We start from the raw sequence: 17,029 nt of genomic DNA on the forward strand, positions 1-17,029 counted from the left end.
CCTGGAGCGGTGTGAGAAGAGACAAAGTCTGCCTGCGTCTGCCACAGCGGGGGTAGCGAGGGCAGCGGCTCAGTCCGCAGTAGGAGAAGGTGGTCCTCCCGGAAGTGCAGCGTCACAGACAAAGCCAGACGGAACCACATACCCCGCGCACTGAGAGGCGCTTCCCCAGTGCCAGAGCGCACACAGCAGGACTTTGAATCCTAGCCAAGCGCGGGGTCAGGGGAGTTGGCGGAGAAGGACCACCCCCTCTGCGCCCGGGGCACAGTGAGGATGACTCAGAGTCCACTGGGTCTGGCTCCCTGAGGAAGAGACTGGGGGGAATCACCATTCCTCCCCACTGCCACCACCACCACCAAGACGGGGCCTCAGGGATCACTCCCCCGCCCACAGGGGAGGTGGGTCCAGACTACACCAAACCACGCCCCTTCTCACTGGGCAAGTGCATATCCACCAGAGAGGCACAGGCCCTGTGGACAGCTCCTCCTGACACGCGCTGTAGCACTGCCTGTATTCACTCTAGGTCAATTCTGGATATGTAGAAATATTCTCCCCTCCCCACCCCCCCACCCCCCCCCACCATTTCTCCTCCTTATCTCTTCCCTCCCATAGGCTGGTTACTCTGGTTACTGGTTTGTCTAAACAGACATATTTAATCCATTGTCTTGATACATGTTCTACACCTCCTTCTTTACACTCCTTTCTCCTCTGGAATAATCAGGCCAAATAGTTTCTCTGAGTAACTTTATCTTCGTTTCGTTTGCCACCCCTCCTTTATTTTCCTTTCTCTCGTGATTAGGCCTTTTAGTCTCTCTGCCTAGTCAATGTTTATTTTTTCTCCCCCTTCCCCGTCATTTCTCTCTTTGTATGTGCTCTTCCATCAGCACCGCCTCCACCGTCTTCTTTACTTGTAGTCGGTGTTTTGGGGTTTTTTGTTTTTAGTCTTTAGTTTTTTGTTTGTGCTTTTTGTTTGTGTGTTTGTGTGTTTTTGTCTCCTGTTTGTCTATCTGTTTTCCTTTACAGGGCTACCCCCAGGAACAAATCAAAGCACAACTGGTGGAGGGTCCAAAATATCTCTAGGAGTAGGGCAATAAAATAACCAAAGTCACAACAGACAGCAAGTAACAACCTCTGAAAAAACACTGCCTGAAGGGCCAGGCCCTGGGCAGTGTAGGACCCTACTTTAATACAGCAGTGCTCATAGGTGCAGAGCACGTGCCAAGCTTTTAAAATGCATAAGGGACAGAAAACTAGCCAAAATGACAAAACGGGAGAATTCTAAAAAGATATTCCAGGAAGTAGTGCCAGCTAATGAACTGATCAAAAATGATTTAAGAAATATAACTGAACAAGAATTTAGAATAATAGTCATAAAATTAACTGCTGGGCTTGAAAAAAATAATAGAGGACAGCAGAGAATCTATTGCTACAGAGATCAAGGGACTAAAAAATAGTCATGATGAATAAAAAAATGCTATAAATGAGGTGCAAAATAAAATGGAGGTGGCCACAGTGCAGACTGAAGGGAAGGGGGGAGAATAGGTGAATTAGAAGATAAAATTATGAAAAAAGAGGAAGCTGAGAAAAGGAGAGAGAAAAAATCCAGGACTATGAGGGGAGAATTAGAGAACTAAGTGATGCAATCAAACAGAACAATAACTGTATCATAGGAATTCCAGAAGAAGAGAAAGGGGCTGAAGGTGTACTTGAACAAATCATAGCTGAGAACTTCCCCGATTTGGGGAAGGAAACAGGCATTGAAATCCAAGAGGCACAGAGAACTCCCTTCAGATGTAACTTGAATCGATCTTCTGCATGACATATCATAGTGAAACTGGCAAAATACAAGGAAAAACAGAATTCTGAAAGCAGCTAGGGATAAACGGGCTTTAACATACAAAGGCAGACACATAAGGGTAGTAGCAGACCTATCTACTGAAACTTGGCAGGCCAGAAAGGAATGGCAGGAAATCTTCAATGTGATGAACAGGAAACATTTGCAGCCAAGAATCCTTTACTCAGTAAGTCTGTCATTTAGAATAGGAGATATAAAGGTTTTCTCAAACACACAAAAACTGAAGGAATTCATCACCAATAAACCAGCCCTACAAGAGATCCTAAGGGGGATTCTGTGAGTGAAATGTTGCAAGGACCACAAAGTACCAGAGACAACGCTACAAGCATGAAACCTACAGACATCACAATGACTAAGCCCGTATCTTTCAATAATAACATGGAATGTAAATGGACTAAATGCTCCAATCAAAAGACGCAGGGTATCAGAATGGATAAAAAAAAACAAGACCCATCTATTTGCTGTCTACAAGAGACTCATTTTAGACCTGAGGACACCTACAGAATGAAAGGGAGGGGATGGAGAACTATCTATCATGCTACTGGAAGTCAAAAGAAAGCTGGAGTAGCCATACTTATATCAGACAAACTAGACTTTAAATTAAAGGCTGTAACAAGAGATGGAGAAGGGCATTATATAACTACAGGGTCTATCCATCAGAATGAGCTAACAATTATAAATGTCTATGCACCGAATTCAGGAGCCCCCAAATATACAAACCAATTAATCACAAACATAAGCAACCTTATTGATAAGAATGTGGTAACTGCAGGAGACTTTAATACTCCACTTACAGTAATGGATAGATCATCTAGACAGAGAATCAATAAAGAAACAAGTGCCCTGAATGATATATTGGACCAGATGGAATTGACAGATATATTTAGAACTCTGCATCCCAAAGCAACAGAATATACTTTCTTCTTGAGTGCACATGGAACATTCTCCAAGATAGATCACATACTGGGTCACAAAACAGCCTTTAATAAGTATAAAAGAATTGAAATCATACCATGCACACTTTCAGACCACAATGCTATTAAACTTTAAATCAACCACAGGAAAAAGTCTGGAAAACCTCCAAAAACATGCAGATTAAAGAACACCCTACTAAAGAATGAATGGGTCAACCAGGCAATTAGAGAAGAAATTTGAAAACATATGGAAACAAATGAAAATGAAAATACAACAATCCAAACACTTTGGGATGCAGTGAAGGCAGTCCTGAGGGGAAAATACATTGCAATCCAGGCCTATCTCAAGAAACAAGAAAAAATCCCAAATACAAAACCTAACAGCACACCTAAAGGAACTAGAAACAGAACAGCAAAGACACCCCAAAACCAGCAGAAGAAGAGAAATAATAAAGATCAGAGCAGAAATAAACAATATAGAATCTAAAAAAAAACAGTAGAGCAGATCAATGAAACCAAGAGTTGGTGCTTTGAAAAAATAAACAAAATTGATAAACCTCTAGCCAGGCTTCTCAAAAAGAAGAGAGAGAGGACCCAAATAGATAAAATCATGAATGAAAATGGAAGTATTACAACCAATCCCTCAGAAATACAAGCAATTATCAGGGAATACTATGAAAAATTATATGCCAACAAACTGGACAACCTGGAAGAAATGGACAGATTCCTAAGCAGCCACACACTTCAAAAACTCAAACAGGAAGAAATAGAAAATTTGAACAGAGCCATAACCAGTTAAGAAATTGAATCAGTTATCAAAAATCTCCCAACAAATAAGAGTCCAGGACCAGATGGCTTCCCTGGGGCATTCTCCCAGAAATTTAAAGCAGAGATAATACCTATCCTTCTCAAGCTGTTCCAAAAAATATAAAGTGAAGGAAAACTTCCAGACTCACTCTATGAAGCCAGTATTACTTTGATTCCCAAACCAGACAGAGACCTAGCAAAAAAAGAGAACTACAGGCCAATATCCCTGATGAATATGGATGTAAAAATTCTCAATAAGACACTAGCAAATCAAATTCAACAGCATATAAAAAGAATTATTCACCATGACCAAGTGGGATTCATTCCTATGCTGCAGGGCTGGTTCAATATTCTCACCTCAGTCCATGTGATACATCACATTAATAAAAGATAAGAACCACATGATCCTGTCAATCAATGCAGAAAAAAAGCATTTGACAAAATTCAGCATCCTTTCTTAATAAAAACCCTCGAGAAAGTTGGGATAGAAGGAACATACTTAAACATCATAAAAGCCATTTATGAAAAGCCCACAGCTAATATCATCTTCAACAGGGAAAAACTGAGAGCGTTCCCCTTGAGATCAGGAACATGATAGGGATGTCCACTCTCACCACTATTGTTTAACATACTGTTGGAAGTTCTAGCATCAGCAATCAGACAACATAATGAAATAAAAGGCAGAAATGAAATCAAATGAAATCAAAATTGGCAGAGATGAAGTCAAGCTTTCACTTTTTGAAGATGACATGATACTACACATGGAAAACCTGATAGACTCCACCAAAAGTCTGCTAGAAGTCATACAAGAATTCAGCAAAGTCTCAGGATACAAAATTAATGTACAGAAATCACCTACATTTTTATACACTAACAATAAAGAAATGTATCTCATTCACAACTGCACCAAGAATCATAAATACCTAGGAATAAACCTAATCAAAGATGGAAAAGATCTGTACGCTGAAAACTATAGAAAGCTGATGAAGGAAATTGAAGAAGGTATAAAGAAATGGAAAAACATTCTGTGCTCATGGATTGGAAGAATAAATATTGTTAAAATGTCAATACTACCCAAAGCAATCTACACATTCAACGCAATCCCAATCAAAATTGCACCAGGATTCTTCTTGAAGCTAGAACAAGCTATCCTAAAATTTGAATGGAACCACAAAAGACCCCAAATAGCCAAAGTAATACTGAAGAAGAAGACCAAAGCGGGAGGCATCACAATCCCAGACTTTAGCCTCTACTACAAAGCTATAATCATCAAGACAGCATGGTATTGACACAAAAACAGACACATAGACCAATGGAATAGAATAGAAACCCCAGAATTAGGCCCACAAATGGATGGCCAACTAATCTTTGACAAAGCAGGAAACAATATCCAATGGAAAAAAGACAGTCTCTTTAACAAATGGTGCTTGGAGAACTGGACACCAACATGCAGAATGAAACTAGACCACTTTCTTACACCATACACAAAAAGAAACTCAGAATGGAAAAAGGACCTGAATGTGAGATAGGAAACCATCAAAATCCTAGAGGAGAAAGCAGGAAAAAAACATCTCTGACCTCAGCCGCAGCAATTTCTTACTTGACACATTTCCAAAGGCAAGGGAATTAAAAGCAAAAATGAAGTATTGGGACCTCATCAAGATAAAAAGCTTCTGCACTGCAAAGGAAACAATCACAAAACTAAAAGGCAACCAATGGAATGGGAAAAGATATTTGCAAATGACATATTGGACAAAGGGCTAGTATCCAAAACCTTTAAAGAACTCACCAAACTCCACACCCGAAAAACAAATAATCCAGTGAAGAAATGGGCAGAAGACATGAATAGACACTTCTCTAAAGGAGACATCCAGATGGCCAAGAGGCACATGAAAAGATGCTCAACGTCACTCCTCATCAGGGAAATACAAATCAAAACCACAATGAGATATGACCTCACACCAGTAAGAGTTGCTAAAATGAACAAATCAGGAGACTATGGATGCTGGAGAGGATGTGGAGAAATGGGAACCCTCTTGCACTGTTGGTGGAAATGCAAACTGGTGCAGCCGCTCTGGAAAACAGTGTGGAAGTTCCTCAAAAAATTAAAAATAGATCTACCCTATGACCCAGCAATAGCACTCCTAGGAATTTACCCAAGGGATACAGGAGTGCTGATGCATAGGTGCACTTGTACCCCAATGTTTATAGCAGCACTTTCAACAATAGCCAAATTATGGGAAGAGCCTAAATGTCCATCAACCGATGAATGGATAAAGAAGATGTGGTTTACATATACAATGGATCCTACTTGGCGAAGAGAAAGGATGAAATCTGGCCATTTGTAGCAACGTGGATGGAACTGGAGAGTATTATGCTAAGTGAAATAAGTCAGGCAGAGAAAGATAGATAACATATGTTTTCACTAATATATGGAGCCTGAGAAACTTACCAGAAGACCAGGGGGGAGGGGAAGGGGAAAAAGAAAGTCACAGAGAGGGAAGAAACAAACTATAAGAGACTCTTAAATACTGAGAATAAACTGAGGGTTGATGGGGAGTGGGAGGGAGGGGAGGATGCGTGATGGGCATTGAGGAGGAGGGCACCTGTTGGGATGAGCACTGGGTACTGTATAGAAACCAATTTGACAGTAAATTACAGATTAAAAAAACAACAAAACAGAACAAAGAACCAAAGTAGGGGTGCCTGGGTGGCTCAGTATGTTGAGATTCCAACTCAATTTTGGCTCAGGGTCGTGGGATCAATCTTTGTGTTAGGTCCTCCACAGAGTGTGGAGCCTGTTTAAGATTCTGTCTCTCTCTGCCCCTCTCACCTACCTGTGCTCTCAAAAACAAAAGCAAAAAAAAAATAAACCCAACAGTATTATACTTGTGAAGTTTTCAAATTTGGCCACAGAAATTGCATATTTATATCATTTTATTTAGGATACCCTGTTTCTCTTATCTAAGTAAGTGAAATGTAAGCTTTTGTGTAACCCTAAATGAATCATGTGCCTTTTTTTTTTTTAATGTTTATTTTTTGAGAGGGAGAGAGGGAGTGTGAGTGGGGAAGGGGCAGAGAGAGAGGGAGACACAGAATCTGAAATAGGCTCCAGGCTCTAGCTGTCAGCACAAAGCCCAACACAGGGCTCAAACCCACGAACCATGAGATCATGATCTGAGCCGAAGTTGGACACTTAAACTACTGAGCCACCCAGGCTCCCCCATCTGCCTTTTACTAGCCCAGGTGCATCCTGGCTCACTGGAGCATTTCATATTCTTGGACTCTCCAGGTTGAATATCATCCATTACAATTTTCTTCCATGTTAGATTCAAACCTACAATTTTGGAAATACATATTCATAACCTGAATGTGTTTGAGAGTTATGCACTCCACAGTATATCCCAAATTATTTTTCTGGCTATAATGAAAATACCATAATAATGCAATTTCAAACTCTCACCCTCTACAACCTGCCTCGCCATTCATAAATATACACCATATGATTATATTTTGGCATGCCTTTTGTGCGACAATGAGACCCATGTGTTGCACCGTTATATTAAATGACAACAGAAAAGTAGTAGGCATATGAAAAGAATTAGGAACTAAAAGAAAATTTCAGAAGCATAAAGATAACACAAACTACATTTTTGCTGGAGTGCTCAGGGAATAATTTGAAAAGATAAGGCTTCATGAGTTTACTGTCAAGAATGAACATACACGGGGAGCCTGGGTGGTTCAATTGGCTGAGCGTCCGACTTCAGCTCAGGTCAAGATCTCACGGTCTGTGAGTTCGAGCCCCACATCGGGCTCTGTGCTGACAGCTGAGAGCCTGGGGCCTGCTTCAGATTCCATGTCTCCCTCTCTCTCTGCCCCTTCCCTGCTTATGCTCTGTCTCTCTGTTTCCAAAATAAATAAATTAATTTAAAAAAGAAGAATGAACATACACAATGGCAATTTTGATAACTAGAAATCTCTTATTTACCCTCTAAAACATTTATGCTCACTTGCATTGTGCTTAGTCCACTGGAACAGGATGTCAGATGTCAAGAATGATGACTGCATGCACTGAAGTGTAAGGAGAATGTTTATTACATAATGATGCTTTCTCGGGAGAGCAGGGTAGGCTTCTCAAGTTCTGAAAATGGGTAGAGAAAGCAGGGAATGGAGACTACTTTTGTTATGATGCATCCTGTGTGGGGCGGGGGTGATGGTACTCATTGACACTGTGAACTTATGACTCCTGCCAAGGGAAGGGCCTCTCGGGCATCATTATTAGCTTTTCCTGCCCAGATGGGCAGAATGGTAAGAGGTTGTAAAGATGCTTCACAAGTATCATTAGTCAGGCATCAAAAATAGAGACAGACTCTTTAATATAAGACTGAATGTTTACTCCTGACTGACTTGGTTGGGAAAGACCACAATCTTCCTCATGCTTCCTTTTGTTCCTGACGCACAAATAGCCCCCACTGCACAGTATGATTGTGGAAACTGGTTGTGAATTACTGTTTAGATCAACTACCTAAGATATTTTTAGATGATGTCCCAATTCTTTTTCTATTAAGTTCTAGTCTATTACTAAAACACATTCAGAAGTGATAGAATATTTCCCAACGACAAGCCTTTTATAGAGCTTTCACTTTAAGGGAGAATGGAATGAATGGAATCTCAAAATCACTCATTCCATTTTTCTACCAAGATACTAGAATCAGAGAGTGCCTGGGTGGCTCAGTCAGTTAAGCATCCAACTCTTCATTTTCCTGAGGTCATGATCTCATGGTTCATGGGATCAAGCCCCCCGCTGGGGTCCACACTGAGTGTGAAAAAATAAACGAACAAACTCTTAAAAACTTTAAAAAAAGGTATTAGAATCAGAACATCTGTATTGAAACATGGCAAATTATGTGTTGATTCAGATAAATAAAATTAACTTAAAATCAAAGCAATAAATTTCATAGGAAATAAATCTCTAAGTTAGAAAACACTAAGGATTAATAATTTTTGACTCATTTTGAACACATATCAGACTGGTCATGGGTTGCATGCAATATTATACATTCAGGATAAAGAACAAAGTCCACTGAAAAATCTGTCTCACCTCAAAGTTATCCTTGACTACCTTGTCAGTTAGTATTAATAAAGGGTATTTTTAAAGTTGGTCTATGAAATGTTTTCTTCAGCATTGTTTTCTTTTACCTTCTGTTGTTGAGGTGGTGGTAATGTGAAATTTGAATATTCCTCAATATACTTATTTTATTTTAATTAATTAATTTTAGAAAGGGTGCACACAAGTAAGGGACAGGGCCAGAGGGAGAGGGATAGAATCTTAAGTAGGCTCCATGTTCAGTGTAGAACTGACCTGGGGCTCAATCCCACAACCCAGGGATCATGGCCTGAGCCAAAATCAAGAGTCGTGACAGTCAACTGACTAAGTGACCAAACCGCACCCCCCCCAATATCTTTATCAAAATTGCACTTTTAAAATGTGTAGCTAATTAGGAAGAACCCTCTTGGATTACTTCCGTGTAAATAAGACAAAACCTAATAACGAAAAGGCCTTTGCCCCTCACTATTCATTCTTCTTGGTCATACAGTGGCCATCCTGCAGTAAGAAGAGAGAGAGTGCTGAGTGCTAAGGGAGGTGGAGCAGGCAGAAGACTGCCCAAGGGACCCGTCCCATCCCAACCTGCATCTCTGGGCTTCCTGTTAAGTGAGAATGGTAAACCACCTAGTTGTTTCAGCCACTGATTTCCAGGAGGTCTGTCCCTCACAAATAAGAACTGTCCAACCTGACCAATAAGATTAATATTTGTATTGAGAGTAGAATGGAGCAAGTGAGAGGGAATCTTGAATTTAACATTTTGTAGCTGAGAAGCTCTACAAAAGGCATCATCCTGGGGAGCCTGGGTGGCGCAGTCGGTTAAGCGTCCGACTTCAGCCAGGTCACGATCTCGCGGTCCGTGAGTTCGAGCCCCGCGTCAGGCTCTGGGCTGATGGCTCAGAGCCTGGAGCCTGTTTCCGATTCTGTGTCTCCCTCTCTCTCTGCCCCTCCCCCGTTCATGCTCTGTCTCTCTCTGTCCCCCAAAAAATAAATGTTGAAAAAAAAAGTAAAAAAAAAAACAACAAAAGGCATCATCCTTCACAGATGGGTTAGAGCTGTTTGGCACGTGCTGCCTAAAACTCACACGATGAACCAAACAAAATACAGCTTGAGAATTTATAAGGAATGTTCAGAACACTAGGGTACAAAGTTACAGGAGTAAAGAATTTGGTGTCACAAATGGAATTACATGTTTACTTGAGCATGTGACCTATTAGTCTCGTAGCTTTTATGCACTACAGTAACTTTCTGCTTTGTACAGATAAAAGGCATTCGATCATTCTACCAGTCAGGAACTATTCTAATCACTGATATTAGCAGGACACAAAATTCCCTGCCTTCAAGTAGCTTATATTCTATAAGGTTAAGTCTGTAAGCATAAAATACAATACTGGTAAGTACCATAAACATGTTCATATACAATGATAGATCACAGGGTTTCCTAATTTAAACAATGTTTTCAGGCAATGCCCACATGATGAGGTCATCTTTGAGCAGAACCACTGAAAGCGTATCATGCAAATACCAATGAGGAAGGGCAAGTGGGTGGAGGAAACAAGCAGAAAATTGCCAGAATGGGAACATATTTACAGTGGATTGGGAATATCCACAATTGTTGTGTGGCTTAAAGAAATGTGATACTAAGTTTCCACTGGAGACATTTAAATTTTGGGAATCCTTGCAGTTAGAATTTTTAAAATTTTAATAAGAAAACTGCCCAGAGTGTTTAAGATTATATGTAACAGATCCCAAACCATGACCTATTTGGAGAATGCATGGACCTATTTCTTTATGGCAACCTTACCCCTACTGAGAGAACATAGTGGTAGGGTGGACAAGGACTTAAAGGAAAGATCATTTGTCAAAACTGTCTGAGGGATTTGATCCCAGGACTTGCTAAGATACATACTTTTCGTCTTGTCTACCCCTGTAGCCAGCCAGGGGTATACTGCTACTTAAGAATGTGAATCAAGTAAAATTTGCTGGGTCTTTTACGCCTCAGTTATATCTTCAATGTCAACGTCAACAAACAAATTTTTAACATATAAGATATTGTACTTAAAAACTGAATAGTAACAAAATCACATATTTCATGTTTCCTCATTAGTACAAGATCTACTAACCCCCAATTATTCCTAGTCTTATGCTTCCATGTGAGACCAATCTTGTGCCTAGTATTTATACAAAGTTGACTTTTCATATGTTTCATATCCCAAATTTTATACTAACTCAGATGTGATGATAATGTGACTCTATGTGTGAGGTCGGCAAACTTTTATGCAAGGAACATACAGTAAATATTTTATTCCTTGTAGGCCATACTGATTCTGTTACCACTCTTCCATTATGTCCTTACTGGGTCAAAAGTACCTAAATATGAATGTGGCTGCATTCCAGTTACACTGTACTTAAAAACAAATGTTAGGCTGTATTTGGCTCATGTTCTGTAGGTGGCAGACTCCTGATCTACACAAAGGAATTAAGAGCACTAGAAGTAGTAACTCTATGGATAAATAAACAATATCTTTCCTATTTTTTAGCCTCCTTAAAATATGGTGGACTGTTTAATAAACTAACACTCTAGTATATATGTGTATAGCATATGTAAAAGAAACCCATACTAATGGTAGCACAGGGCAGAAGCAGAGAAATGGAAGTCCATGTGGAAAGGAAGTGTCAGGTGCTCTACATAAAGAAGTATAAACTCACGTGAAGGTAGACTATGGTAAGCTGTATAGGATAACCCCTGAAACAAACACATAAAAAATAGTTACAGGTAATACCAGTAATCCGAAAAAGAATAAAAACGATTTAAAACAAACCTTCTGTAAAAATTGAGTTACTTCAAAGGCAGAAAAAGAGGGAACAGAGCAAAGGAGATCTAAAAGCAATAGCAAGATAATTTAAATCTATATAGTAATATCTGTAAAAGGAAACAGTCTAAAAACCCCATTGAAAAGGAAAAATTGTCACTGATTTTTTTTTTTTTTAGTTTTATTTATTTCGAGAGAGAGAAGAGAAGGAGAGAAAGAATCTCAAGCAGGCTCTGTACTGTCAGTACAGAGCCCAGCAACGGGCTTGATCTCAGGAACCGTGAGAGCACCTGAGCTGAAATCAAGAGTCTTACACCTAACCATGTGAACCAACCAGGCGCTCCTGTCAACTGGATTTTTAAAAAACAGAAAACAATGTATTCCCTAGGAGAATCACTTCACAAATTAAAGACACAATGTAAAGTCATGGAAAAAAGATAAACATAAATGCTATTAATGTTATTAAAAGAGAGTAGCTATATCAGATCAAAGTTAATTAAAGAGCAAATTCTATGACCAGGGATAATGAAATCTATTTCATAATCATAAAGGGATACATTCCCCAGAATGACATGAGGATCCTAAACCATACACGTGGCAACAGAACTTCACAACCCCTGAGAAAACGGACAGGAACGCAATGACAGACCAATCAACAATGACAGTCAGAGATCTCCATGTCCCTTCTCTCCAGAATAGAACAAGTAGACAAAATCAGTACGTCGGCGACTGTAACATGACTATCGAGGAAACTGCCCCAATTGACATTTACAGAGCTGTGAGATAAAAGAAAAAGTATGTATTGTTCTCTGCCCCTGGCTCTTACATGGAACCCCTAACGTCCTTGTATTTCCCAAGTGACGAGGGTAACAGCAGCATCTTTTGTTATAATGAGGCCTCTCCTGTGTGGGCTCTTTGGGTGGGGCTGCTCACCGGAAGGATGGTGATTTTGAGCCTTATCCCCTCATCCTCCAGAGAGAGGACAGGGGCTGGAAATGGAGTTAATGACTGGTCATGCATATATGAGGAAGTCTCCTCAAAAGCCCAATGGCTGGAGATTCAGAGAGATTTCAGGCTGGCGAACACCGCCCCTCCAGGAGGTGACACACCCCAACTCCATGGGGACAGAAGCTTCTGCACTGAGGACCTTCCCAGACCTCATCCCGTGTGTCTCTTCATCTGACTGTGCATCCGTATCCTGTATCATAGCCTGTAATAAACTGGTAAATGTGTTTCGCCGAGTTCTGTGAGGGGCTCTAGCAGGCTAGTCAAAGACAATGAGGGGGTTGTTGGCACCTCTGATCTAGACCAGTTTGCAGAAGCATGTGAGTCAGCCTGGACTTGCAGGGTGGCTGGAGTGTGTGGAGGGGCATCCAGGGAGAGGGTGTCACAGTTGAGGTGGATGGTAGGAAACCGGCTGGTGTCGGAGACTGCTTATTAGTGGGGGAAACCCTCCACGTATTTGTGACCGGAAGTGTCAGAAGTGAAGTCTTCTGTGTGAGTAGTGAGGGAGACAGGATAGAAGCACACAGTAGGGGAAAAAACAGACTTCTTCCCTACACAGGAGAAATACTGATTTTTTTCATTCATAAGAACGCTCCACCTAACCAGGGAATTAAACACAATCTTTTAAAGTGCACACAGTACTTTACCAAGAGAAACCATATTCTGGCCCATCAAACTAGTCTTGCTAAATTTTAAAAGAATTCACATCACACAAAATATGTGTATGACCACCATGGAATTATGATAGAAAACACTAATAAAAAAGCCTCTGGAGGGGCGCCTGGGTGGCGCAGTCGGTTAAGCGTCCGACTTCAGCCAGGTCACGATCTCGCGGTCCGTGAGTTCGAGCCCCGCGTCGGGCTCTGGGCTGATGGCTCGGAGCCTGGAGCCTGTTTCCGATTCTGTGTCTCCCTCTCTCTCTGCCCCTCCCCTGTTCATGCTCTGTCTCTCTCTGTCCCGAAAATAAATAAACGTTGAAAAAAAAAAAATTAAAAAAAAAAAAAGCCTCTGGAAAATCCACAAATACTTGGAAAACAATGACCTCCTTGTGACTAACCCTGGGACAAAGAAGACGTAGAGAAAGAAATGAGAATGTAGCCTGAAGTGAATGAAAATGAAAGCAGAACATTCATAATTTGCCACCACAGCAGGAGAAACTGAAGACCACGTCCTTGGAAAAGGGCTAGCCACAGAACACCTAAGCCAAAGACTCTTCCTTTTTGTTTGTTTGTTTCCTTTGGGTGTTTGCCAAGGAGTGTGAACCTCCTCCTAAGTGAGCTCATGCAGTTCTGAGGCTTACTTAGGTGAAGCAGGACAGTGAAGAAGGCAAGGTTCTTGAGGTTATTTATAAATATTTGATTGTGATAAACCAGTTGAAAATGTTGTAACTGAGAACACATAGTCCACTGAGGGTAGTTGGATTGTAAAGGGCAATATATTTCTAGATGCATTAAAATAAATGGGGGCACCTGGGTGGCAGAGTCGGTTGAACAGAGCATGGAGCTCCCTTAAATTTCTCTCTCCCTCTCTCTGTCTCTGCCCCTACCCCATGCGTGCATGAGCTCTCTCTCGAAATAAATAAACTTACAAAATTGAAACAATAAAATTAAAAATAAATGGATATTTTAATGGAAGTAGAGAATATAAAATGGCAGATATGAGGGTAGTAATATAGGGAGGGAGTAAGTGAAAACATGATTTCAAAGGTGGTACAATTACTGGAGACAATGACTTTGGGTAGTTAAGATGGGTAAGGAGAAAAGAAAAGGTCACAAAGTACCAGTCAGCTTTCTAGAAGGGTTTTCTATGGTAGCAAATATCCCTGAATTCTCTTGGGTTCATCAGAACAAGCATTTATTTCTTCCTCATATAACTTCTATCATTAGTCACCTCTTGCTTGGTTCTGTCATTTGAGTCTGGGATTCAGGATAGAACTTCAGTCTATGTGGTTATAACTATTCTTGCGCCAGAGAGAAGAGAAGGAGCAAACAAAGCTTTGAAAGCTTCTGTTTACACTTAAAATATGCCATTCTACTCACACCGCATTAGTCAAGGTGGCTATAAATTGGGAAGGACGTGTAGTCCCCTCAAAAAGAAGAAGGGTTGCCTAAGTCATGTGGCCAAGCTTGATATCAAAGAGCAGAGACATATAATCTCACAAGAGGGTGATAATTAATTGGAAATATTACAATGTATGATAGTACAACTTCTATCAGGAATCATTTATCCCTTCTTTGTATTTCACACAAAATACACTTAGGTTTGTCCCGAAAGAAAAAATTTCTACCCAAACATGACTACAGTCACATGGGAGGGTGTTGCAACGGTCTCGTGAGATTCCTCTTGGTTGAGAGCCTGACGTGGAGTCCTCACTCCTAACACATTATGGTGGAACAGAAAAAAAACTCAATAAACCCTCCTATTCAGAAAAGAAAAGGAAAGGAGGGACCCAGCAGTCTCTGGTCCACAGCAAACAGGGAGGGGCAGGAATGAGGAAGGATCTTTTCTTAGGTTCCTGCTTTTCCCCTGAGAATAGCTTTCCAGTCCTTTGTGTTTTACCGTTCTTGACTTCATGTAGTTACATCTGCTAAAGTGTCAGAAACCCTGTCTTCCTTGCACAACCAGCCGTTTTCCCCAGTGACCTCCTTGCCATCACAATGTACATCACCAAACATTATTGCATGATCACAGTTTCCTTCTGGTGCAAACTTAGTACATCGTGGACAGCACAGTATTTTTAAATAGCACTTTACGTGATACCAAACAGCTACATCTATTAGCTATACCCACCATATTTAGCTAGACATGCCATGCTCTTCGTATTTATTTCAGGGTCATTGAGCCTCTCGGGCCCCTCTAACAGAGCCACACCTGTGCTTTCCGTTCACTAAGCCATGCTGTCCAAGAGAAGCAATCCCACAAGACCTACTGTAGTCAACAGCAGGGAACTTCATAGGGCATTAATTGGGGCCATGTCTTTCATGTAGACTTTGCCATGATTTTGAATTTTAACTTGTCCTTGACCTCAAAGGATTTATTAATGGTCAATTTTACCCGCTAGAGATGAGGCACAGTTACGTCCTTAAATCCTACTTGCAAATCAGGTCATTCACTTCTGACATCAGGTCTTTCTTGGAATACTGTGTTAAATGCAGCTGAGAACAAAGTGGCATGGTAGTATCTTTTGCTTTCCTGATCTCCATATTGGTGGAATTGATGTACGGGGGGATAACCATCCCCCACCTCGGGAGCATTTGCAAAGTTCTGGGGACATTTTTAATGTCATCATTGCGGTGGTTCTACTGGTATCTAGTGGGTACAGGCCAGCGATGCTGCTAAATATCCCACAATGCACAGTACAGTTTCATACATGAAAGAGTTATCTGAGCCCCAAAGTCTACAGAATTGTATAACTTATACCATGTAAACCTCAATCAATAGAAAGCAGAATGTCTATATTAATACCAGATAGAACAAATTTCAGAGAAAACAAAATTACTGAGGATAGAGGGGGAAATTACATGATTGACAGGTCAAACAAGGTGACTTTGCAATGCTGAGTGTATATCCACCAAAGAATAGCTGCAAAATATATTAACCATCAAATGATAGAACTGAAAGGAGAAACAGACAAATTGACAATTACAGATCGAGACTTCTCTCAACAATTGATAGAATAATGACAGAAAGCCAGCAGGACACTGATGAACACTACAACACCATCAAGTCACATGATCTCATCAACATTTTTATAACACCACCCAAACACAGGAGATTACACATTTTTTTCCCCTCAAGAACATATGTCAAGACAGTTCTTCTGATGGGTCCTAAGGCACCCTTCAACAAATTCAAAAGAATAGAATCCTAGAGGGTGTTCACTGCCCACAATGGAATCCAACTACAAAAACATAAAGTTAACAGGAAAATCTCCAAACACTTGGAAATTAAACAACATACCTTCCAAATAATCCACAGGAAGAAGAGGAAGACTTGAGGGAAATATACAGCTGCATGAAAATGAAAATACAACATGTCATTATCTGTGAGATTCAACTGAAGCAGTACTAAGAGGGACATTGATGCTCAATGCTTATACTAGAAAAGAGGGAAAATATCCAGGAACAATCTAAGTTGCAGCAAGAAATCAGAAGGGAAAAAAAGAAACACAAATGAAGCAGAAAGAAGGAAATAAAGGCAAGAACAAAAATAAGTAAAACTGAACACAGGAAACAATAGAGAAAATAAAACAAAGAGCCGGCTCACTGAAAAAAATCAAGTTCATGATTCACTAGCAAAACTACCAAAAAATATAAGAGAAAATATAAATGACTCATAACAAATTAAACAGGGAATATTACTCCAGAACCTGCAAACATCAAAAAGATAGTAAGGGACTAATACAAAACACACATATACTTGAAAACTTAGGGGAAATGGCCCAATTCCTCTAAACGTACACCTTACCACAAATCACCCATGTGAAAGGAATGGTAGGAATCCTTTGAACTGCAGAGTAAGTCTGCAATCTGAA

The 17,029-nt window shown here is 40.4% G+C and overlaps 1 protein-coding gene across 4 annotated transcripts in view; it reads right to left on the reverse strand.

Moving 5' to 3' along the window:
- The window catches only part of LOC115503238 (zinc finger protein 677-like), an 88,198-nt gene that overhangs the window by 39,293 nt on the left and 31,876 nt on the right, over positions 1–17,029 (reverse strand). For 2 of the 4 annotated variants that reach the window (XM_036064217.1, XM_030299339.1), the window contains exons 5-6: positions 16,456–16,505; positions 11,387–11,423 (exon numbers count right to left, since the gene is read on the reverse strand). In XM_036064217.1, coding sequence (XP_035920110.1) covers positions 11,387–11,423; positions 16,456–16,505 — 87 coding nt within the window. Of the gene's footprint in view, positions 1–7,460; positions 7,715–11,386; positions 11,424–14,718; positions 14,871–16,455; positions 16,506–17,029 lie in introns of those variants that run through there. The other 2 variants (XM_030299343.1, XM_030299347.1) reach the window with 2 other exon arrangements.

The sequence above is a fragment of the Lynx canadensis genome, chromosome E2 (assembly GCF_007474595.2).
Source record: "Lynx canadensis isolate LIC74 chromosome E2, mLynCan4.pri.v2, whole genome shotgun sequence".
Lineage (NCBI taxonomy): Eukaryota > Metazoa > Chordata > Mammalia > Carnivora > Felidae > Lynx > Lynx canadensis.